This window comes from Rattus norvegicus, chromosome 15, assembly GCF_021556685.1.
Source record: "Rattus norvegicus strain SHRSP/BbbUtx chromosome 15, alternate assembly SHRSP_T2T, whole genome shotgun sequence".
Lineage (NCBI taxonomy): Eukaryota > Metazoa > Chordata > Mammalia > Rodentia > Muridae > Rattus > Rattus norvegicus.
The window spans coordinates 53521029-53547656 of NC_141548.1; the positions used below are offsets into that span (position 1 = coordinate 53521029).

At 39.3% G+C, this 26628-nt stretch overlaps 1 protein-coding gene across 14 annotated transcripts in view; it reads right to left on the reverse strand.

The window, feature by feature from the left end:
• Window positions 1-1096: 1096 nt before the first annotated feature.
• The window catches only part of Fndc3a (fibronectin type III domain containing 3a), a 180430-nt gene continuing 154898 nt past the window's right edge, over window positions 1097-26628 (reverse strand). For all 14 annotated transcript variants that reach the window (XM_087585799.1, XM_087585807.1, XM_087585796.1 and 11 more), the window contains 11 exon segments: window positions 26535-26603; window positions 25489-25607; window positions 23184-23289; window positions 22923-23098; window positions 21634-21747; window positions 20861-21010; window positions 20477-20760; window positions 20172-20384; window positions 11674-11840; window positions 10761-10888; window positions 1097-3606 (listed from right to left, as the gene is read on the reverse strand). In XM_087585799.1, coding sequence (XP_087441925.1) covers window positions 3292-3606; window positions 10761-10888; window positions 11674-11840; window positions 20172-20384; window positions 20477-20760; window positions 20861-21010; window positions 21634-21747; window positions 22923-23098; window positions 23184-23289; window positions 25489-25607; window positions 26535-26603 — 1841 coding nt within the window. In that variant the 3' untranslated portion in view covers window positions 1097-3291.

Sequence of the window (26628 nt, forward strand, 5' to 3'; positions counted from 1 at the left end):
AGGCAAGGTCCAACTGTATTGCCCAGGCAAGGTGCAGGGTCAGCTCTGAGTGCTACAAACAGCGAGAGGTCAGGACTAGCTTTTCTGCTCTAATGACCCCAGGGCCAGCTATTGCAGGTGGCAAAGGAGAATGGGAGAGCACCATCCCTACACCCACTTCACCTGACACCAGGTGAGTGGAGGGATAAGCTCTTCTGCACTTTCCCCTGGCTGGGGTGTGTGGGTGGGGGGGGGCAGGGTGCCAGCTTGTATGAGTTAGTAATTAAGTGCTGGAATGCTCAGGCTGATGACAGCTTGTATGAGTTAGTAATTAAGTGCTGGAATGCTCAGGCTGATGCATAAAACCTGCATCCAATGTGTATAAAATGAGAGCAGTCAGGCACAGTGCTGTATGGGACTTCGATGTCCTCCAGGAGGTATGATGGTTTTGATCCAAAAGACCTCCACTTCCTCAGCCTAGACTTTTGAGTACCACACACACACACAATGACAGTAAGACCAACAAACCCCAGAGGAGTCCTGTGGGGGCTTGAGTGTTAGTGGAAAGCCAAGAAAATCTGACCCAGCAGCACCAATAAGGAAGGTTCTGGGCAGATGAAGATTCAGGAATGGTCATGGATTTTACTCCTAACTGAGGGAGAGTCTGACTCTGTTGCCCACTGTGGCATTTAACTCTTAGACCGAAATGATCCTCCTGTCTCAGTCTCTCAAGTAGAGGGGAGAACTGTCTTCCTTTTCTTTCCAATGGGGATTTTACACCTGAATCACCTTTTTCTGTATTTAAAGAAAGTAAGACAAAGAATTGGACAAGATAACTCATTAGGTAAAGCTTCTAAACTAAACTAATTTTCTTTTTCAGACAGGGTCTCACTATGTAGCCCTGGCTGGCTTGGGACTCAGAGAGACACAGTTGCCTCTGCCTCCCACGTGCTGGGGGTTTCTAATTTCATTCTTGAATTTACTAGAATGAGTTGCATACTGAGTATGTGTCCCCAAGTGCTTGGAAAACGTTGTAAGCCCCTTGGGAGAGAGGAGATATTTAATTTTCTTATATAGGGAGCAAATGATGAACTGTTTATAAATAAAAAAACATATCTCAAAAAAGAATGATACAACTTTTATTTTCCATGGATTTTACAGATACTTTTGCTACATAGTTTATGTATTCTTATGAGATTATATTTTTTCACTTGTATGAAGTTCAACCTTATACAATTTTAAGGTGGTATGTTTGGTAGTGTATCTATAATCTTTAAAAAGTTGAGTTTTTGGAATGTACAGTATATGAGGTAAAATCAAGATTACATTAAAAATTGTTTTCTCCTCTGCACTAACATTGCAGTGAGGCTCAAATGGCAAGTACACTATTAAATGACATTTACTATCAAAAATAGGAGTTCATTTGAATTACTATGAAAAACATAAGCCACTGTGTGGCACATTTTACCATTTTAGACATTCAACTCTATAGAAATCTCTGGGCTCTGACACTCAAAACTCATTTGTACTGCCAAATGTGGCACTTAAGAAGTTCTAGAAAACAATCGTAAGCGCAGTTGTTTGGGGGACAAGTTATCACCCTATTCATATGAGATTAAATAAAATGTAAACATATAGTATATTAGAGTGACAGGGTTTTCTTACACTTGGAGAGGCCAAGTTTATCCGTTTCTTTTTTGAATAAAGGTTAATGTTTTTTTCTATAGCACAGATCATTTGACATAAAACAATTACAATACATGCCCATTCTATTATAAGAGAAATTCTTCAGAGATCTTCAAAGTACAAAACATACATTTCTTTTTGACAGACAGAAGTGCTTAGTAATCACTAAAATGCAGACCTCAGCAACTAAAAATTAGTGACTCACTACTCTAAAGTCCAAATAATAAATTAAAGAAGCTAGATACAGATGTCTACAGATAACATGTGATAAAACAAACATTTCATATAAATTCATTGCAGACTGTATTATTACTGGCAGTCATTGACATCAAGGCGAGATGTACAATGTGATATGAGAAAATTCAATCTGATCATTCAATAACTCACAAATGCAAGCTCACAAACATTAATGAACTATGCAATTTGCAAAGTGCTCTAATGCAACGGTACCCACATGCAATCAACAATTTGGAACAGTATCCAAACAGACATTATACATTAAACATTAGTTTCTCAAGAAAGAAAGCAGCTTGAAGTTTACTGGTGCAAATTAATTTTGTCTTCAGATTTGGTACCCCAAACAAAAAGGTTGAGTTTGATTAGAAATTCTGATGGCAACAGCAGTAGTTATAGGAGATGCTGCAAAACCATTGGGAGTCCTTCAAAGCTAGCCTAGAGCAGGTCATGAGTGTGGACACACCTCCTTACCTGACAGTCTGCACATAGACCCAATGTACACATATGTGCTTGTGCACACACACACACACACACACACACACACACACACACACACACACACACACATAGTTTCAAGGCCTAGAAAACAGAGGCCAAACAGATTTCAAATTTAGTTATTATTCAAAAGTCCTCTGTTCTCAAATCCCAAAAAGAAGAAGAGATGCTGTTCAAGTAAAGATCTGTACTTCTGGTCTGCTTTCTCGGGCTCACTTGTGAGTGTGAGAGTGTGTGTGTGTGTGTGTGTGTGTGTGTGTGTGTGTGTGTGTGTAAGGAAGAACTCCACACTCACCAAACAGAAAGCTTCTTTCTCACTCAGATTCCTTCATCCAGTTTTTGTTTGCTAAGCCCTCCAGTTATTCATCAAAATCCCACTTACCAAACAATTAAGACAAATGAGGAGGTAGAAATATAGCACTAGATTGCTTTCACAGCATCAGACTCCAACAAGTTTCGTAGAGAACGTTAGTGTAAATTCTAGTCATTCTGAAATTTTCACATGGCAATCACCTTCGAGACAAACAGATGCGGTTACCACTGTTTTACTCCTGCTGATGGGTCAGAACAATCATAGCGGTGTCCTTTACAAAGTTTGTTTTACTAGAAGGCATATCTGGGGTGGGGGGTGGGGGAGAGAAAAAAAAGAAAGAAACTGGGAAAAGAGTCCCAACCTAAGAACAAAATAAACAGCCCTCCCCAGAATGATGTTTCTGTGGCTGAATTTTCATGAAGAGCCAGCCTAACAACAGAAGCACTGAAAATGCCAAAGCCATGTTCAATAGATAGTCTCAATGCCAGTGCTAAATGCCACCATTTTGTAAAAGCAATACAGAAATAATTTTAGTACATGACAAAATAAAATGTAATAGTGTTAAAAATAAAGTTATATTTTCACTTGATTACAAAGTACTGAATGATAAAGGCAATCAGAATGGAAAAGAAAGCAAACAACACCAGGATGACTGCAGCACACTGCTCGTCACTTAGAGTGCGCCGGGTCCGTGCACTGTCCACAGTGTCTCTGTTGCTGCTGGCTAGCGGCTCTGTCCTCTGGGAGATGAAGAACACTGTGGTGCTGTAGGGACCTACGAGGTCCTGGTGTCCTGCAGGGTCTTGGCATTGGCGAATGGCACACACTCGAAATCGATACTCACAATTCAGCTGAAGGCTGGAATACCGGAATGAAGTATCAGGGCCCCTGTAAATCTGTTAAGGAAATATTAGAAGAAGAACAGAGTATAAAGCCTGCACAGAGAATACTAGCACAGCTACGTTCTGCATTATGTCAGATGGAAACCCTTCTGAGTACCACTCACTCCATCTTGTGAATGTGTGGTGAGTGGGCACTTGCTCACGCAGACCAGAGAGCAATGCTAGCTGCCTTCCCTTCTCTACCCACTCTCTATTCATTTATTAATGTTTTCTGAGGCCTCTTGTGAACCTGTGGCTAGCCTGATGACTCCCCTGTGTCCACCTCCTAGGCACTGGGATCTTAGGCACAGGGCTGTTATGTGGATGGACGCTGGATCTCAACCTCAAGTGAAGTGCATGGCAAGCACTTCACTATCTCCCAGCCTCAAGGTCATCTTTTAAATGACATTTAAAAACATGCAAAAGTGAAGATGTGAGTTCAGCCATCACAGTTTGTAAGTGAGTTAGAGTTAAGAATGTGCTAAGCGACAAAATACCAAATACACAACTGTCCCACGCATTTCCCTGGTTTACTCAAAAGAAAAAGAAGTCTTTTTTTTTTTTTTTTGAGAGGTTGGGGGGAAGGTGATTGTTCTCTGTGAACTCACTGTATGAGACAGGAGACCATATACTCTTGTTCACTTCATAATTAGAGGATCTGACTATCTAGTGAAGTTCTATAGTTTTAAACACCTGTCGAATCAAACAGAACAGAAGTTGTCGATGGGTATCCACTGCGAATGACTTTGTAAAGAGATTGGTCATTTGGAATCAGACTAGAATCTTAAAACTAACTCTTTGGCCATGACTTAGAAGAGAGATGAACACTACTGGAACTACATGAGCTTTCATGGTGTGTCCTAGAAAAAAGCAAGCTATACACCAGAGCTGGTCACTCCGGTGACCCAAGCACTGCACGGTGGCTTCATAGTTCAGCGAGCACTTACCTCACAGGTACTACAGGCAGTGATAGCTATACATGGAAACTATGAGATTGAAGAACGCCTGCTTGATAAAAGTCAGCACAGTCCCTAGCTGACAGCAAATGCTCAGAGACATTACCATTCTCCCCCATGAGCCTTTCCTTCTGCCAATGAGAAACCAAGGCTCTGTCTGTCAAACCTCTTCTCGGCTGCCTCCTTCCAGGGGCTGGTGGGCTACAGGCCACACTAACAGACACCAGTGTGTGTTTGCACTCTGTCAGGCTTTCTGCCTGTCCTAATTGCACTTCTGTTGTAAATCTACTTTTTAACAAACTAGCTTCTAAGAGGCAATGTAAGAGCTAATCTTATTAATAAAAAAGTCTGCACAATCTAGCATCTAACAAATTAGTGAAATCAGTGACTTCAAGTAAAAATGAAGATGCTGATAGGAAAATGGAACTTTTACTATAAGGAAATGTGTTACAAGTAGAAATACAGAAAGGATTCATATCTGAGGTATGATAGAGTAACTTACATAAATAGGAAGCTATAGAATTCAATATAAAGCTGTATACATATATAAAACCATTTTAGTTAAAATATACTTTTATCTTATATGAGTACAATAAAGTCATTTTTAATTTTTGTCTTCCCTCTCCCCCTATTTCTGAGATAAGTAGGATCTTGTTCTGTAGTACAGGGGGGTTTTGAATTCAGATTAACTAATATTTCTACTGTGAGCTTTCTTTCTCATTTTATCTTCAAAAGAGTATGATATTATGGCTAGGGAGGAAAATTCTTCAACAAATGGCTTGAGGGTCACAAGTGACTAGATGTAGAGAAAGAAATAATACATTAATTGTACTAAGTCTTTTGTTTGTTTCTTTTTCTTTCTTAAGACAGGATTTCTCTTTGTAGTCTTGGCTGTACTAGAACTCAGACATCTGCCTGCCTCCTGCAACTCACGGGACTAAAGGCATGAGCTACCACACCGGCCCTAAATTAAAGGCATGAGCTACCACACCAGCCCTAAATTCAGGTATTCTTAACTCAGAGTCCTTAGTAGTATATAAAATGTGCTTAAGAAATGTTCATCATGGGGCTGGAGAGATGGCTCAGTGGTTAAGAGCACTGACTGCTCTTCCAGAGGTCCTGAGTTCAAATCCCAGCAACCACATGGTGGCTCACAACCATCTGTAATGGGATCTGATGCCCTCTTCTGGTGTGTCTGAAGACAGCTACAGTGTACTCATATATAATAAATAAATAAATATTTTTAAAAAGAAATGTTCATCATGAAACAGCATGAGGAACTGGAAAAGAGATGGGCTCTTGCTATAAAATAGGTCTGTGAAGCCCTGATACAACTGGCCTAGGTGTGAGATTTGAATATGAGCTGGTAAAGGGATGAAAGGACAGAGACAATAGTGACTGCTTTGGACACTGACGGAGCTGGATGAGACCCTGTTCTACTTGGGAGAGGCTGGGAGCAAGACAGGTCAGCATCGAACAGGGCCCACAGACACAATACTGAAGGGAACAGGATCTTGCTAGAAACAACTCATGGGTTTACACACCCAAGAGAAGACACTCAGTAATAAGTCTGAAGGCCTTAAGAGGAACTGGCTAGGGCTTAGAATGCAAAGATTTAGAAAAAAAAAATCACATCACATTGATCTCTTCTAACATTACAGATCTGATAAGTGAGATGGAAAATGTCTAGGTTTACAGTTTTTTGGGACCTCTGTTACGTTTAGATTACAGAGAATGAAAATACCCCTTTGTGTTCACTATGAATCAATCATCCATTTGCAGGTAGAGTGACCATGCAGCACACAGATTTAAATTAAAAGACAGCAAGACCACGTTACTCCTTCCATTCTACATTTTAAAGGAGAAACACATTAAAATTTAAGAGTATGAACTCTGTAAAGTCTAACTATAACTAGTAAAGACATTTCAAATACAATGCAAGAGGATTTTCTACAGGGCCATATGAGGGACCTGAAGAGTTTGGGAAATTGCTATTTGTCCTTATTTTGATATTATAAACATATCATAGATATGGGAAACATAATTGAGGCCCTAGGTCAATGAGAATTAATATCTTACCTCTTTGTGTCTATTTCTATCTTCTAGGATTTCATTTGGCTAGCCATATAGATTTAACTTAACAAGGACTCACACTATGATTCAAACAGTTCTTAACTTTCGAAGACAAGTGTATACATTTACCTTTGAAGCTCTTATCACAGAAGAACAGGTGTGTGGTGTGTGGTGTGTGTGTGAGGGGGGAGAAAGATTTTCTTCATTGTTTTTGCAGTGACTCACAGTGTTACTTCAATCAGCATAAAACAGTGATTCTGGAAATACATTACTTTTGCATGGAATACAGACAAAAAGGGGCTTAATCTCAGTACCACCAAAACCAAATGTTAAATATTTCCTTAGGATATAACTTGATTACATTTAAAAATCAGACCAATATGTAAGCACACCACCATAGCAACGTATGTCTAGTCATGTGATATATGACCCTTGTCTGACTTATGGATACTTCACAATGGTTTTGTGTACACTGAGGAGCACTGCTCTTAAACTCCACAAGCTGGCAATGGCCACTGTCTCAGTGCTCATGTTCTGCTGACAGCGCAGCACACGTGGCAACTTGCCCAGCTGAGGAGGTGTACCACCACTTCAGTGTGTGTCTATGGGACTGTTCTGGAATAGACCAGGATGTGAACTGATAAAATACATAATGCTCACCAGTGTGGATGGGCACCATCCAATGTTTGATCAGAATGAAATGACAAAGAAAGACAAGTTCATCATCTCTGCTTGGTTGGGACACCCTTCTGCTGATTCTGGACTCCTGCTAGGACTTAGAATCACCAGCACTCCTGGTTCTCCAGCCTATGGTTCTGTGCTGTAAAGAGACGACTGGCTGTCCTGGGTCCCAAGCTGTTGGTTGACAAATCTCCGTTGAGGAAACCAACCTGCCCAAATATATGTTTGTGTGTGTCCTACTGGCTCTGCTTCTGTGTAAACTCCTCACCAATGCTAATAGCTGTAATTCTCAAGAGCACGTTGATTTTGGACAGGATACCTAACCTTTCCCTACCCAGCTCACACTCAAAGAGAAGCTGGCCTCACTCTTAGTTTCAAAGGCAGACCAGGGCCAGCTAGCTAAAGACCTTGGTGACTTTGTTCCTCTGCTTTGAAGGTGGCTCTACTGTCCTTGTACACTTACTTCTCTTGTTATCTCCTTAGATTCTCAGAAGAGCCAGTAGAAACTTGATTTGTCTAAAATTTCCCAAACAATCTTCCTAATAACATCTAGTAAAGTCTAGACAGTACACAGGGGTTAGCACGGTTGTAATGGAGGGTGGTAAGAGACAGCAAGGTCACACTTGGACATGGGATCTTTTGCAGCTGACCATTGGACTGAGCATGGGAACCCTGATGGAGGAGATAGAGCTGAAGGGGTTTGCAACCGCATAGGAAGAACAGCAATATCAACCAACCAGACACCCAGAGCTTTCCAGGGACTAAAACACCAACCAATGAGTACACATGGAGGGACTCATGGCTCCAGCTGCATATGTAGCAGAGGATGACATTGTCTGGCATCAATGGGAGGAGAAGCCCTTTCCCCTAGTGTAGGGGATACCAGGGTGGTGATGTGGGAGTGGGAGTGGGAGCATCCTCACAGAAGCAGGGGGTAGGGGGATGGGGGAGGAGGGAACTGGAAAAAGTTTTGAAATATAAATATATAAAATTCCAATAAAAAATGAAAAAAAGAAAGTAGAGTTAGATAAAGTACAGGCTGTGAGGGCAGCAAGGTCTGGGTAAAGCCCTGATGGCGAGGTCGGTGTAGCAGCACAGACAAGGTGAAAAAGAGGAACCGTATCTCAACAAACAACCACTAAACACCCCTGTTTCAAAAATAAAACCAGAAAAACAAATTTAAAGGAACTGGGAAGGGATTCAGAGTCAGAATACTTGTATAGATTACTGAACCCCTGAGTTCACATCCCAGAACTAGAAATAAAATAGAAACCAAATTGTTTCTGAGCTCGGTACCTGCTGCTACAGAACCCCCAATCCCAGAAAGTTTACAGGCTAATCAGATTTTTACAGGTTAGCTATAATAATTATAATGTAATAACATAACATAATAATTTAAAATAATTATAATATAATAATATAATAATTTAAAATAATATTCCCTTTCTTAAAAATACTAATATTGCTACTGCTGGGGAGCAGAGACCCATCAATACCTGGTCTCTTCTACTTGCAGTTCCCAGCCTCTAAGACTTAGTTATGAGATTCCTGCAACCTCAGCCTCCCTACTGTTAGGACCTCAGTCATAAGTCAGAGCTTGCACCTATCCTGAACTTTGCTAGAGTCCAAACAAATTTCCTGAAATCAGAAGTAACTTAGTGACTTAGAATACTAACTCCAGTTTCCAACGCTCCCTTGTAGCTATACATGCTGATTATCAAATAAATTACAAATAAAATATAGACTCCCAAAAAGAAGCTGCACTCCTCAAACAGGTGCCTATTGCACCCCTAAGCAACAAGAAAGCTCCAAACAGGCCAGTCTTTCGGGCTTTCTAGTCACAAGTCTAGAGGGATACTAATTTAGATTTAAAGTTAAATTAGAATTAGCATTAATGTTTCATGTAGTGACGACAAACTTACTGAAATTCATATCCAACTAAAATGTGAGATCTATATTTTCTGTAAAGATGCAGTTAGGCAATTACATTTTCTTTAATATTAATTTTGCTTCTTCCTTGGAATAAAATCTGCTCATCTGTAAATTACATTGAAATCTAATTATCATGTCAATTAACAGATGATTTAATGGAGAAAAACAATGGTATGCCAAATTTAACTCCTGAAGTCTTTGATATTTTAGATACTGTATTTCTATATAATTTGGAAAAAATCCATGCATTAAAATTAAAGTAAAAACAAACACTTTGTAAGCCCTCATATGCAATGGTTGATAGGAAGAAAGGGAAAAAAGCAAATGAAGCGCAATGCTTCCCGAGGCCACCCTAGTCACAGACTCTTCTAAGAGACACTGATAGTGATTTCCTCCGTCACTCATATATCAGAAGCTCCAGGAAATATCCCTGCCAGGAGAGTGACTTCCTCTAAACTCTTATCCCAAAGGCCACTGTAAGAGTCAACGTATAATAACAATAGTTATCCTGTTATATCAAATACTGAATAATAATAATACAAAGACCACTTACTTCACATTAACTATAAAACTTAAAATATTGATTTCCTTAGAACTTTATCTTGTTATATGTTCATCTAAATATTATCATATAATTATTATTATTACTGAAGCCATCTTACTGATTTTTCTGTTTCTGTCTTTGTCCCACACACTTGTAATCAAAATGTGTCAGATTATGTAACTATTCTGATTAAAAAAAAAAAATCCTCCCCTGGCTTCTCATTTTCACTTGGAGTAAAAGTCACTGCATGATTCAGGGTGTCAGTATCATTCCCACATCACTTCTGCATCATGATGGCTTCTTTACTGCTCACTTCTCAAGAGGACTATGGTAAAACAATGTCTGTAGGGGCTGGAGTGCTGAAGGGGAATCAGGAACTGTCAAGTTGACTTCAAGAAGGCTCAGACAGTCAAGACTGCTGTGAGGGTCAGCTAGTGGGCTAGGACAGAATGGGCACTTTCTTTTTTGCAGTAGTAGCCATTGAGAAGAAACTACCATTTCTATCAAGCTTGTCTTAGGGATCTCTTTGCCTCACTCATACTGGCCTCTTTATTGTTGATCAAATTTAACAAGCACTCTGCTGACTCTGGGTCTCTTCTCGGCTTCACATAGAACTTCCTTAGAGAAATCACAGTCTTCCCCAGTCCTTGAGCTCAGTTTTCTCCTTTCTCCAGTGCACTTACACCTGTCTCCCTCACACAGTGCATACTGATGTATGTCTTTCCATTCCACTGGAACCCCTATGAAGGTAGGTACTTTTCACTGCTATGTCCTGATTGCTGGCAACAGCTCAATGAATGAGTGAATAACCTATCCAAGGGCAGGCATTCACAAAATATTTTGAATTCCAAGATAGCTGGAATGTAATATGCTCTGAACAAATGTTTCTTAATTAGAACCTAAATGTCAAGTCTTTTAACTGAAAATAAATAAAAATGAAAGATTAAAAATATGTACATATAAAATGGTATCTTGATACATACCTGCTTGAATTCTGAATCTTTTCCCACCATAACTTGAAGATTATAAATAACCGGGTCACCCTTCATTGGCTGTAAATATTCCCATGTAATTTCACAAATGTGATCATTTATTTTCTCTATTTTAGGGGCTGGATGGAAGGAACATAATTAAGTCAGCTCTATTTGATTTCATTTGGCACATTACACAGATACAGATTTAGAAAGAAAAAGAATCAACAAATCTCTAAAACTAACTTATAAACTTGCGAACTTTTGCCACAGGCATGTAAAGAGATTAAAGAAACAACAGTCCTTATGAGGTCCTGGGACACTAACCTGGACAACTCATCATCATCATACAGACTAGTTATAGACAGCTTAGCTGGGGTTGTCGTCTTAACAAGTGACTCTCAGTGCCTGATGGACGCAATACTGTCCCCACAGCGTCTAGTCTATCACCAGTTCTCAGAGTGTAATGGATTCTCATCTCTTTGAATGAATACACAAACTTCAATCCTTGCCAGAATCATTTTAAAATCACATCTACATTAGAATTAGGAATTGTGCATAGTGTGTGGGTCCATGAGGACACATCTGTATGTGAAGCCAAGCAAGGAAACATTTGGGGACCTGGCTCCCCAAATCTGAAACATTTAAATGACCAGAGTTTGTGATATTTAGTCTTTGAGTAACAATAGGCGGAATAGCAAATCACATACTTAGACACAATTTACTTATTGAACTTAGTATTTTACGTCAGGTGATTAAGGAGACCAGGCCTTTCTGAGTATTAGTGCAACACAGGACACGGTTCCAATGACCCAGTGCAGCCCTGAGCATGTGCTTTGTCTGTGCTCTCATCTATCTAATTGATAGATCTATCAAAATAAAGCACCTTATTAAAGAAAAATAACTTCAGAAGGCTATAAATTACCTTTCAAGGCAGCTGGAACAGATTTTGGAGTAGTGAAAACATACTCTTGGGACAGAGGACCTTCCCCAGCTTCATTGCAAGCTTGAATACAGAACTTGTAGGACGTGGATTCACTGAGCCTTTGTACTTTGTACGTATGACAAGGCCCTCTGTACAGGGAGACAAACCTGAAATGCAAATAAACAACTTTATAGCAGCATAGAAAAGTGCTTTAAACCCCACTACAAGTGAATGATTGCTGTTGAGGACCAAGTGGCTCCAAAATCTTAAAACTCAGAGACAAAACTTAGCTTTCCATCAGACAACAAGAATCACAGATGGAGATCTCCCAATCTAACCTGATACACAAAAATTACCATGAATTCAATGTTCAACCACTATAAGCTTCTTCTCAGGCTTCTGCTAAGTACTGATTCTGCCTGCCGCTTTTTATGATTACATTCTTAAAGGCATCAGAACAACATAAAGTTACTGCTTTTATGAGTTACTTCTAACCAAGTCATAATCGACAGCACGAACTTGAGCTATGAGATAATTTGTTCTTAAATTTCTCTTGTTTTTATCTGAACACAAAAGGGGATTCTTAATTCACGGCCATTAATTCTAGCTACATTAGTGACCTTTCTTAGATATTTAGATAGTACTATGAAAGACTATAAAACTTCAAATAAATTACCAATATAAACTATTAGGTAGATGCTTATAATTATACAGATTTCCCCTAATATATTACTTATAAATTGGATGTTTCTCATTGTTTTTAATGGGCAGTTTTAAAAATAGTTGGGAACTAGGGAATGACTAATGGCAATGCTAACAGCCTGGAAACTATATTAGGAATAAGAAACAGTTGATGACCCGAAGCAAACAGATCGCTAATAACACAGTAACTGAATAAGCCTGGTGTCTCATCCTCTGAACTACTTTTTCTTTAAATAAGAAAGGAAGGGAGGTGGGAAACAACCACCGATGAAAACTGCTGAAAACGACCGAGTCATCCCCTGATGCCACCAGATGGCAAACATGGATCTCCACAGAAACGGAGAGGAGCAGAGAGGAGCCCACATGCATGGTTCTCAACATGCATGGTGCTCGTAAGCACGTGTGACTCCAGTTCCAGGGCACCTAACGCCATCTGCTCACCTCTGAGGGCACCAAGCATGCATGTGTTGCACACATACATGCAGGTAAAACATTCATACATAAAATAAAACTTTTTTAAATCTAAAAAAAAGGACAAAGAAATCAAAGCTATCAAGTTGGCATAATTTATTAAACTTATATGTTAATTATAGATCATTAAAGGTCTTAAATTTTCCTTTTCCTAGCCACATTCATTCCCTAGCAACTTCTCAGATGCTAAATGAATGTAAACCAGCAGTTCCCAACCCTGTGTTTTATGTTTAGCAGAAGCTTTATCTCTTGTCCACTAATTGGAATGTTTTCTGATAAACCTTTTTGAACTATCCCAAATGCAAAAGCTATAAGCTGGAGAAAAACTTTAACACTCAATTCACCTAGTGCTTGCACTATCTGCTAAAAATACATGGATCTTTAGCCTGCGTTTTAGCCAAGCACTGCATCAGAACTGTCTCTAGCCAGCCTTCTTGCTCTTCACCCTGAGTGCAATGATCTTTCAAGAGTGAGAAGACTTTGAACGATTCACCCACAACACTTCATAAGAAAGACAAATGATTATACCACACAACTGGCAAAGAACCTTCTGGGGAAAAACACATATAATTATGCCATAAATAAAAGAACAGACATCCTTCCTTCTGGTCTGAACCAGTGCCCTGAGCAGACCTTGGGCACTGGCTCCGCACCCAGTTCCACAACACCCGGAGGAAGCCAGACGCCCGGGTGCTCTAACACACCCAGGATCACAGTTGAAGCCATAACATCTTTCATAACTGGGACCCCCACAGGAACCTGGGTTTCCCTGCCCAGCCAGAGGCACAAGTTTCTTCCAGCTTGCACCTGTGCCCAGAGCAGACCCAGGTCTCTGACTCCCAACCCACTCCTGCAACACCCTGAGAAAGCTTAACTCCCAGGAGCTCTGACACAACAGAAACTCAGGAGTTCGGTAACATCCAGATTTCAGGATCCTAGAGGCAGCTTGACCTCCAGGAGCTCTGACACACCCAGAATCTTAGGATCACAGGATCTCAGAGAAAGCTGGACTCTGAGGAGTTCTAGACACAAACAGAATCACACGAGGGACAGGCTCTTGTCAGAGACAGCAAGGGCAAGTGGTATTAGAGATTAAGCAGATGGTGAGAGCCAAGCACAAGAACATATGCAACAAAAACCAAGGCTACTTGGCATCAGCGGAACCCAGTTCTTCCACCACAGAAAGTCTTGGATACCACACCACACCAGAAAAGATCTGGACTTACAATCACATCTGATGATGATAGAGGATTTAGGAAGGACATAAAATAACTCCCTTAAAGAAATGCAGAAGAACACAGGTAAACAGGTGGAAGCCTTTACAAAGAAAACATAAAAATCCCTTAAAGAATTACAGGAAAACACAACCAAACAGGAGAAGGAATTGAACAAAACTACCCAGGATTTAAAAATGGAAATAGAAACAATAAGATAGAAGAGAGAATCTCAGGGCAGAAGATACCATAGAAAACATTGAGATAACAGTCAAAGAAAATGCAAAAGGCAAAAAAACTCCTAACACAAAACATCCAGGAAATCCAGGACACAATGAGAAGACCAAACCTAAGAATAATCAGTATAGAAGAGAGTGAAGACTCCCAACTTAAAGGGTCAGTAAATATCTTCAACAAAATTATAGAAGAAAACTTTCCTAACCTAAAGAAAGAGATGCTCATAAACACATAAGAAGCCTACAGAACTTCAAATAGATTGGACTAGAAAAGAAACTCCTCCCGTCACATAATAGTCAAAACACCAAATGCACAAAACAAACAAAGAATATTAAAAGCAATAAAGGAAAAAGGTCAAGTAACATATAAAGGCAGACCTATCAGAATCACACCACCCTTTCACTAGAGACTATGAAAGCCAGAAGATCCTGGGCAGATGTCATACAGACCCTAAGAGAAGACAAATGCCAGCCAAGGCTACTATATCCAGCAAAACTCTCAATTAACATAGATGGAGAAACCATGTTATTCTATGACCAAACTAAATTTTCACAATATCTTTCCATAAATCCAGCCCTACAAAGGATAATTGATATAAAACTCCAACACAAGGAGGGAACCACCCTAGAAAAAAGCAAGAAACTAATCTTTCAACAAGCCCAAAAAAATAGCCACACAAACATAATACCACCTCTAACAAGAAAAATAACAGGAAGCATCAATGGACTCAATTCTCCGATAAAAAGGTGAGACTGACTGACTGGATACGTAAAGAGAACCCAGCATTTTGCTTCATACAGGAAACACATCTCAGTGACAAGGACTGACCCTACCTCAGAGTAAAAGGTTGGAAAAAATTTTTTCCAAGCAAATGGTCCCACAAAACCAGCTGGAGCAGCCATTCTAATGTCAAATAAAATTGACTTTCAACCAAAAGTTATCAAAAAAGATAAGGAAGATACTTCATATTTTCAAAGGAAAAAATCTACCAAGATGAACTCTCAATTCTGAACATGTATGCTCCAACTGCAAGAGCACCCAGATTCATAAAAGAAACTTTATGAAAGTTCAAAGCACACATTACACCTCACACAATAATAGTGGAGACTTTAACACCCACTCTAATCAATGGACAGATCATGGAAACAGAAACTAAACTAAACTAAACACAGTGAAACCAAACAGAAGTTATGAACCAAATAGATTTAATAGACATTTATAGAACACTTCATCCTTAAACAAAAGAATATACCTTCTTCTCAGCACCTCATGGCACCTTCTCCAAAACTGACTATATAATTGGTCACAAAACAGCCCTTGACAGATACAAGGAGACTGAAATGATCCCATGCATCTTATCAGATCACCATGGACTAAGGTTGGTCTTCAATAACATTAAAAACATCAGAAAGTCCACATACATATGGAAGCTAAACAATGCTCTACTCAATGATAACTTGGTCAAGAAAGAAATTAAAGACTTTTTAGAATTTACTGAAAATGAAGTCACAACATACCCAAACTTATGACACAATGAAAGTAGTGCTAAGAGGAAAACTTATATCTGAGTGCCTTCATAAAGAAGCTGGAAGAGCATAGATGAGCAGCTTGACAGCACACCTAAAAGCTGTAGAACAAAAAGAAGCAAATACATCAAAAGGAGTAGACTGTAAGAAATGATCAAACTCAAGGCTGAAATCAAGTAGAAACAAAAAGAATACAAAGAGTCAACAAACCAGAAGCTGGTTCTTTAGAAAATCAAGATAAAACCCTTAGCCAGATTAACCAGAGGGCACAAAGACAGTATCCAATTAACAAAATCAGAAAAGAAAAGGGAGACATAACAAAAGAAACTGAGGAAATTCAAAAAAATCATCAGATCCTACTACAAAAGCATAATGAACAATTTTCTAGGTATCAGAATCATATAGACCATTTAAACAGTCCCATAACCCCCAAAGAAATAGAAGCAGTCATTAAATTCTCACAACAACAACAACAACAACAACAACAACAACAACAACAACAACAACAGAGGGCCCAGGACCAGGTGGGTTTAGTGCAGAATTCTATCAGACATTCAAAAAAGACCTAATACCAATATTCTTCAAAGTATTCCACAAAATAAAAACAGAAGCAACACTACTCAATTTGTTCTATGAAGTGACAATTATGCTTATACCCAAACCACACAAGGACCCAACAAAGAAAGAGAACTTCACACCAATTTCCCTTCTGAATATCAATGCAAAAATACTCAATAAAATTCTCATAAACCAAATTCAAGAACACATCAAAACGATTATCCATCATGATCAAGTAGACTTCTTCCCATGGATGTAGGGATTGTTCAATATACAGAAATCCATCAACATAATCCACTATATAGACAAACTCAAAGAAAAAAAAAACCACATGATCATCTCATTAGATGCTGAGAAAGCATTTGACAAAATTCAACACCCTATCATGATAAAGTCATGGAAAGATCAGATATTTAAGGCCCATACCTAAACATAGTAAAAGCAATATACAGCAAACAAGAAGACAACATCAAACTAAATGAAGGGAAATTTGAAGCAATCCCACTAAAATCAGGGACTAGACATGATTTCCCACTGTCTCCCTACTTATCAATATAGTACTTGAAGTCCTAGCCAGAGCACTCATACAACAAAAGGAGGTCAAAGGGATACAAAGAAGTCAAAATATCATTTTTGCAGATGATATGATAGAATAGTTAAGTGACCCCAAAAGTTCCACCAGAGAACTACTAAGCCTGATAAACAACTTCAGCAAGGGGCTGGGTATAAAATTGACTCAAACAAATCAGTAGCCTTCCTCTACTCAAAGGATAAACAGACTGAGAAAAAGAAATTAGGGAAATGACACCCTTCACAATAGTCACAAATAACCTAAAATACTTCAGGGTGTGACTCTAACCAAGTAAGTGAAAGGTCTGTATGACAAGAACTTCAAGTCTCTGAAGAAAGAAATTGAAGACGATCTAAGAAGATGGAAAGATCTCCCATGCTCATGGATTGGCAGGAATAATATAGTAAAAATGATCATCTTGCCTAAAGCAATCTACAGATTCAATGCAATCTCCATCAAAATTCTTACTCAATTATTTATAGAGATAGAAATAGCAATTTGCAAATTCATTTGGAATAACAAAAATCCCACGATAGCGAAAATTATCCTCAACAATAAAAGAACTTCTAGGGGAATCACCATCCATGACAGAGCAAGAGTGATTTAAAAAAAAAACAAAAACCAAAAAAACAAACTGTCTGATATTGGTACACAGACAGGCAGGTAGATCAATGGAATAGAACTGAAGACCCAGAAATGAACCCACACACCTCTGGTCACTTGATCTTTGACAAAGGAGCTAAAACCATCCAATGGAAAGAAGATAGCATTTTCAACAAATGGTGCTGGTTCAACTGGAGGTCAGCATGTAGAAGAATGCAAATCGATCCATTCTTATCACCCTGTACAAAGCTCAAGTCCAAGTGGATCAAGAACCTCCACATAAAACCAGATACATTCAAACTAATAGAAGAGAAAGTGGAGAAGATTCTCAAACACATGGGCATAGGGGTAAATTTCCTGAACAGAACACCAATGGCTTATGCTGTAAGATCAAGAATCCACAAATGGGACTTCATAAAACTGCAAAGCTTCTGTAAGGCAAAGAACACTGTCATTAGGACAAAACGGCAACCAACAGATTGGGAAAAGATCTTTACCAAACCTACATCTGATGGAGGGTTAATATTCAACATATACAAAGAACTCAAGAAGTTAGACTGCAGAGAATCAAATAACCCTATTAAAAATGGGATACAGAACCAAACAAAGAATTCTCAACTGAGGAATTTCAAACGGCCACAAAGCACTTAAGGAAATGTTCAACACCCTTAGTCATCAGGGAAATGCAAATCAAAACAACCCTGAGATTCTACCTCACACCAGTCAAAATGGCTAAGATCAAAAAACTCAGGTGACAGCAGATGCTCGTGACAATGTGGAGAAAGAGAAATACTCTTCCACTGCTGGTAGGATATCAAGGTGGTACAACCACTCTGGAAATCAGTCTGGAGGGTCCTTAGAAAACTGGACATAGTACTACCTGAGGACCCAGCTATACCACTCCTCGGCATATACTTAAAGGATGCTCCAACATATAACAAGGACACAGGCTCCACTATGTTCATAGCAGTCTTATTTATAATAGCCAGAAGCTGGAAAGAGTCCAGATGCCCTTCAACAGAGGAATGGATACAGAAAATGTGGTATATTTACACAATGGAGTACTACTCAGCTAAAACAATGACTTCATGAAATTCATAGGCAAATGGATGGAACTAGAAAATATAATCCTGAGTGAGGCACTACTAAGGATGCCAAGAAGACTCCTAAGAAGCTTTGCCAGAGCATGACAAATATAGAGGTGAATGCTCACAGCCAACCATTGGTCTAAGCATGGGGTCCCCAATGGAGGAGTTAGAGAAAGAACTTAAGGACCTGAAGGGGTTTGCAACCCCATAGGAAAAACAACAGTATCAACCAACCAGACACCCCAGAGCTGCCAGGGATTAAACAACCAATCAAAGAGTACACGTGGAGTCAGTCACTCATGGCTCCAGCTGCATATGTAGCAGAGGATGGCTTTGTAGGGCATCACAGCAAGGAGAGACCCTTGGTCCTATGAAGGCTCAATGCCCCAGTGCAGGGGAATGCCAGGGCGGGAGATGTGAGGGAGTGGGTGTGTGTGTGTAGGAACATCCTCATAGAAGCAGGGGGAGGAGAGGATGAGATAGTGGGTTTCCGGAGGGGAAACCAGAAAAGAGCACAACTTAGAAATGTAAATAAAGAAAATATTCAATAATAAAAAATTATATATATATTTGTAAAAAAAAAAAGCACAGACATTAAGAAACACACACTATGGCCATTAAAGTGTTCGGAAAAGTTATTAAAGCCAATGTAAACCTTGGAGAAACTGTTTAGTATTTTACATGCTTAAGTTGGGCAATCTTCTAATTGTGTAAAAAGTACAGAAGTATTATTTATAATCTTAAAATATTACAAGATTACTAGCTATATAATGCACAAGGCAATGTTTATGTGGTATATGCAGAGTAAATAAACAGTTCTAAATTGGTATTTAAACAATGTTAAAAATAATCTGAATAATATACTCTAACTGAAGTACAGGATCTGCTAGGGCAGTGTCAGTGCGTGTATGTAGAAGCCCAACAGACGTGTGGAAGAACATGAAAGTGGGACAGGCAGTGTGCCAACGACACTGGACAAAAATCACAGTCCAACTAGGCCTTGCTGGTGAGGGAGGGGCTGAAGTGTCCTTGCATCAGGAGTGTAAGTCATAGCCGTGCTGTCTAAAATCTCACTCAGAAGCCTTGAACAGATCACAGTTTGTATAAATTGTGCAGCTGGAAATCAACTGCAGAGAGTTACTTCATAGCTAAGGTAAGAGCTCACGTAAGTTCCTGAGCATCACTGGAATTAAAACAAGAAAGCCACAGGGAGCCTTCTGAGAGTTTGAAAAACGTACTTAAATTATTTAAGATAGCTTTGATAAATAACTTTATTACATTTTAATTAATTTGTGTGTGTGTGTGTGTGTGTGTGGTCTGTGATACACATGTAATGGATGGAGTTGGTTCTCCTTTTGTCACGCAGGTACTCAGCTTGGGAATCAGGGCAGCAGGAGTCTCTACCCACTGAGCCACCTAGTGGGCCCCTTATGAGAGCCTTCAGTCTGGCCTGGCAAACTATTTACTATAAACATTTTATACCTTAACCCCCAACTTCTACACATGAAAAAGGAAGTAGAAAGCCTACCTTCCGTTCTTATCTTCCATCTGAAGGTGGTACTGAACAGCATCTGTTGCTAACGTCTTTGGAGTTCCTTCTCCCCATTTAAGCTTAAGGTTCTGGTGGTTAAAGGCAACACATTCCAGCCGAGGTGGATCAGGAGGAAGGGGCTTAGTTTTTAATTTAATAGTATGGCTGAAAGGCCCAGCTCCAAGGCTATTCAAGGCTTGAATTCGTATTCTAAACGACACATACAGAAAAAATCTTACTTTATGGCTATTGTACTTACACAGCTTCCTGGTTTAGGCAAACAGACAGATTTTGAGGTGTACCTGTATGTTGTATCTGGTTGCAAACTGTTTATGACATAGCTTGTCACCTTCCCCACTGTCAAGGGCTGCTTGTCTCCAAGGTCTATGCTATAGGCAAGGATTTCTGAGCCATGGTCGTAAGGCTCTTCCCAGCTAATTGCAAGGCAGGTGGAGGGTGAGTAATGGGGGTATTCTATATCATCATCACGTATTTCCTGAAGACAAGTCACAATGGCAGGAACCGACGGTGGCGTCACACAGGCTACAACTTCACTGAAGGGACCCGCACCTACAACACTCAAAGCCTACAGATGAATAAAGCAAGTTAACAAAGACACACTTGTGGCCGTGACCTCTAAACAGAAGATTCTGAGTAGTGTGTGTGCCCAGGTACCGGTCACCTACTTGGACTCTGCAGTAATAGGTAGTAGCTGGTGAAAGTCCTTTTAATTCACAACTGAGGCCAGGTCCACAGTAACATATCTGCATACTTCCTTCAACTCCTCCCCATTCCAGCCGGTACTCAGTGATGTCAGTTCCGTTACTCAAAGGAATCTTTATGAAAAGGATACAGTTTTCTTAGTCTTGAAAGTAATTCAACAGCTCTGGGGAACAATCATTCCTTCCTCTAACATATTAAAAATGAGACTGTCTGATTTAAAACATTTCAACACAATCAATAGTGTACAATTTTCATTCATTAAAACTACCTGAACAGTCTTCTGCCTTATAGCACAAGAAAAATATGCCTCAGAGTCAGAGTATCTTAATAAAGTCACTTCAAAATAATTTGACGACAGAATGTTAACTTACACAGATATTTTCACAAGTTTCAAAGGAAATTGGATATCAGTGACCAATTACAATACACAATATACTGATAATGAATTTGAGAGAAAGATACATCAAATCTTACAATTGATTGTTCAAAGTTCGCCAGTTGCTAAAATCTCAGTAAAGAAACAAAACCTTTGATTAAACACACTAAGTAACAAAAACCAGAGCCTGAATACTTAAAAGGCAAATCTATCTTACTCCAACAATTAACTCATTTCTACCATGTGAATTTATCTAGGACTCAGTTTTCACATAAATAAAGGATCAAAAGCGAAGATTACTTTTATTTTTTTATAAGCACTACTTAGGAAAATTATGTAAGTAAGTAGAAATTACAGTACCTCCCAATTCACTTGTGCACAAGTTGCAGATCTGCATGTCACTTGAGGGGGTCTGCACTGGTCGGGTGGCCCAGGGGCTGTAGTGATATCGTATTTTTCTGAAAATGGTCCAAACTAGAAAAACAGAACACAGTTTTCTTTTTCATCCTTAAACGTTCACTGCACAGAATCCTATATCTAAAGACTTACCAGCAATTAAGTTCTTCAAAATTAATTTGGTCATAATTCTAAAGGCATTCATTAAGAGTAAAAGATTTAACAATTATAGAAAAAGAAGCAGAGTTTTAAGTTTCATTTAATATACTTTGTCTCTCCCACTCCCTTATTCTCTTTATGAACTGCTTTTTGTAAAAGGAGATGGGCACTAGTAAATTAGGGAGGTGCGATAAAGGAATGATCTGAAGGGGGATGACGGCACCAAATACAAACATGGGAGATGGCAGGCACCAATCTTAGCTTAAAAAGTCAAAGATGGGTGTTTAGTGGAAATAAAGGAAGTAAATGTGCAAAGTTATCTTGACAAACTAGTAAAAACCAGTAAATAAAAAGGAAGACATCACATCGACTATGCTACCAGTTAACTGCAGCCTATGCGGTTGCTGAAGGCATACGGACTATGACTGCCTGCAGACCATACAATTCCATTCGCAATATTTAAGTGTACTCAGATTAAAATGGAGTTCAACTGGAGACAGATTATAAAACAAAGCACAGTTTAAGCACAAGTCTTAAAACATTGGTAAAGAGACCTGTGAGTTTAAAGTTTGAAAACAATTAATTTTGGAATAGTTTTTAAAAATGTGCCACCCACCCAAGCAACTGCTTTATCTCAGGGCTCCTATCTGCCCTAGCAGAGAGTGAGGGCATCGGCAGCTGTGTGGACGCCGCGCTCTTCCAGCCCTAGCCTCACTAGCTGCAACGAGGGGCTATCACCTTTTTATGTATTTTATGGATCTCCCCCACCTCTGTATACACAAACATATACACGCACACTTTTAAATTACTCATATAAACCATAAATGCTTAAATATCAGCATGTGCTCATGAAGCAAAGCATGAATTCCATCTGGTTTTCAGTGGGGAGTAAATGCTCCATAAAACCAGTTTAGTGAGCAGGCAAACAGGCTTTTAAACATCTGAAAGGAAGCCACAACTCCTTCCAAGTGCCATAAACTCTAAGATCTGAAAGTACAAAGACAGAAAGGCAAGTGATAGGGCACTGTTCCTTCTTTATCACTAGAAGCTTATAAACAGTGACAGGCGCGATGATAAGATGGCAGTTCCCTCACCCCTATTCTGTTTGCTGCACGAAGTCTGAAGCTGTACGTCTTTCCAGGAAGAAGGCTGCTCACTGTACACTCCACTTCAGAGCCTTGGTAAACATCTCTGGGCTCATCTTTATCTGCAGGAGTCATTTCTACTGCATAACAGGAAATGGGTGATCCGCCGTCAACCTGAGGAGGTCCTAAGCAGGGATAGATTTAGGGGTTTAACAGGAGGAATATTTTGGTTCTAATTTAATTATAATTCAGTAGCAAAATGGAAATTACCCCATCGTAACTGTATTTCTTTTGCTTTGGGTCTACCCTGCAACCTGGGAGGGAGGCATGGGCCAGGAGGCACAGCTGGAGTCTGCACAAGTAAAGATTCAGAGACCTGCAGAAAAATCAAACAAAAGGCTCTAAACAACTGGATTGCTTTGATAAAGGATTTTAACACAATATAAAATTGTATCAGTGTGAAATCATACTTTACTATTCACAGAAATAAAGTGCTGAATAGAATCAAGCCTTATTAAATCATTGCAACATATTTTTATAGACAAAAAGACATGTGCTATAACTACTATTAAAAAAAACAAACGGGAAAAGGAATAAGTCCTTTAACAAAACAAAACAACGAATCCAAGACAATAGGCAGCTAAACCAATCCTGTCCACAGGGACCCACAGTCCTCTTAGGTTGTTCCAACACTATAGATGCTTTCTACCTTTTTGGTTTTGAAGGTTAAGACTCATAGGGCTTTTATTTTTTTTTAAACTGTCTTTTAACCCTAATGTTAACTTATTTATTTTTTTATTCCTCTAATATCAGTTCTACAGCCAGTTAGTTTCTCTAGTACATGACACCTTTATTTAGTATTGCTTTGGTCCCTATTTTTAAAGGCTTTATTTTCTTATGTGACAAGAGTTTGAACCCAGGGTCTTACAAATGCTAAGCAAGTATCTTATCATGAAATGCTAGCAGCCCCAGCCTTGATTTTATTTTGAAGATCACCTGCCCTAGTTGTATATAAAAGTTCACATTTAATATTTAATTCTTTTTAAACACAAACCACTTGTTCAACATTTTTTCAGACAGACATTCTATGTAATGTAGAGGCGTTCTTCAATGATATACTTGAAAAGAATTTTAGATGTTATGTTTGTTGTTCTTAAATGCGGGGAGATTCTCCTTTTCTCCGGATGGTTCTAGGGATTCAGGAAGATCTCTTCCACAGAAAACTGTTCTAGCATCAAATTATGCCTTTACCACCAGGGACCTTTCTCGATTAATAGAAGGGAACACTGTACCACAATCCTGCTGGGCAGCACACACACTTTAGTTTCACAATACTTGCATGCCTAACAAGAAGTTTAAAAGTCATTTTTAACAACAGTGCTTTTATTATGCAAACTTCCATTTGAAAAACATTATTATGAATGTTCCAATAACTGATTCTTGGTTAAATTCTTTAAAAATACATCAGGTGCCTAGAACGTGATTCCAGCTCAGGAGTGAAGAACAGGAGGTATAAGCAAGCAGAGGTGCGCCACATGCTGTCCAAAACTGTGGGGAGGGGGATCTGCCTCACCCTGCTGCACTGAGCTTGGCTACTGAGGTTGCTTGTGGTATGTGCCTGGGCCAGGGCTCCTGGCATGCTTTAGGATGCTCTCTGAAACTCACAAGAAAGTAGAGACAGGGACTATAGCAAGCATCTTGGCAGGGAGTGGAAATCACAAAACATTTCTGTAGTTTGAAATGACCTAAAATGAGGAAAAGGGCAGTCTCTGCCCAGTGTTCTCATGCTCTTGTTTGTCCTCAAGCAGATTCAAAGTAGAAACCCTCAAGGACTGTGACCAGCCCAAATAGGCCGTCAGGAAGCCTGATGAAGACACCCTCTCTGAATTACTAAGCAATGAAAATGTTGGGATTGAGTAAGTGCAACCAAAGATGCCAAATGTACTCAGTATTGAACCAGGCTCTAAAACTGTCCTCAGAATTGGGATACGATCAAAACAACTGATAAAGTTATTGGTCACTGAGTTACTGAGTCCTTTTTTTTTCTTTCTTTCTTTTTTTTTTTTTTTTTTTTTTGAGGCAGGGTTTTGTAGCCCTGGCTGTCCTGGAACTTGCTCTGTTGCTCTGTGTACCAGGCTGGTCCTTGAACTCAGAGATCCATCATCCTCTACCTCTCAAGTGCTGGGATTAAACCCCAGTTACTGCTTCTCTTAAGAATCATAAAATAATGGCTAGATTTTCTGAAATACTAAAATGTTGTATCTGTGTTCGAACAGTTTATGGTTTCTCCAGAGACACAATTTGCAAAGCAGCAAATCAGTATCTAACTATTTCAGTTTCTGCTGAATATAGATATCAAATATCTTCCTAAGATTTACCTAAATATGTACTGCGAGTAAAATATCCTGTTAGAATATTCTGGTAACTCTAACATAGCACCCAGGTTACAAAAACCGTGTTACAAACATTACTCTTGCCTATTTGTCCACAGACTTCACCAATGAAGTCAGGAAATGTTGGCCCTGCCCCATGTGGTCCAAATTAAAAAACAAACACGTGTACACATAAGCATTACCGCACTCTGCCCTCCATCACTAATGCAGTAAACCCGCAGGCGGTAGTAGCAGCCTGGAGTCAGCCGGTCACAAAGATGTTCCCTGGTGGCGCCACTGTAGATCATATCCCACTTGCTTCCTGAAAGGTGCAGAATTGTGTGCAATCAGCTACCAGATAATGGTAACACTGTGGTATCATGGAGGGGGCTGGCATCTCAGGCTTCATTTACTAAGTGTCTATGTAAGTTGTCAGAAACAATTCAAGCCTGACTTGGGTTTCCTGAAATAGATTTTCTTTATGCATGTGGTCTCCGATACAAATCTGCATGGTTTTGTTGAACTGAAATATCTCTGTACAGTGTTTGACTTAGATTGGTAATTTGCTTTTTTTTTTAATTCCCGGAGCTGAGGACTGAACCCAGGGCCTTGTGCTTGTTAGGTAAGTGTTCTACCACTGAGCTAAATCCCCAACCCTGGTAATCTGCTTTTAATTAAGCATATTAAATGTGTTTACTAGTCCAGTAATAATATTGTAACAAAGAATATAGTCAGTATAGTAACACATTTAATCATAATTACAAGACCTTTCTTTGAAGTAAACATACCTTATAGGAATAAAAACTGATGGACAGGTGACTCAAGCACAAAGTTCATAAAAACCTTAATTAGAGTTAACCTTTAGAGACCAACTTTCCTCTAGTACATGTGGGTATAAACCTAACTTAATAAACTACTCCTTAATACATTAAATATATAGTATCTAAAAAAAATCAGTCTGGACATGCTAGGCTTGTATAATATAAACATGAAAATAAGAAAAAAAAAGAAAATATGAGTTTAGTAATAGATGCTGACATTTGGTCCACTCTATTTCCAGATCTGAAGCATAACACGATGGGCACAATTGTAGCTGCCACAAATACTCGCACCCGCTAATATCACCAAATCAAGGACAATTCTCAGCACAGCACAAATGTGTTTATGGCAGCAAACAATGTAAAGCCAGAAGACCAGAGGTTCATCCAGCAGAGCACATCTGTCAGCTTTACCAGCTATGCTTCCTTACCATTAGAGCCTTCTGCCATCTCCACCACATACTTGTTGATGGGTGCCCCTCCATTGTCTCTTGGTGGATCTATCACAAACAAAAGTGGTATGTA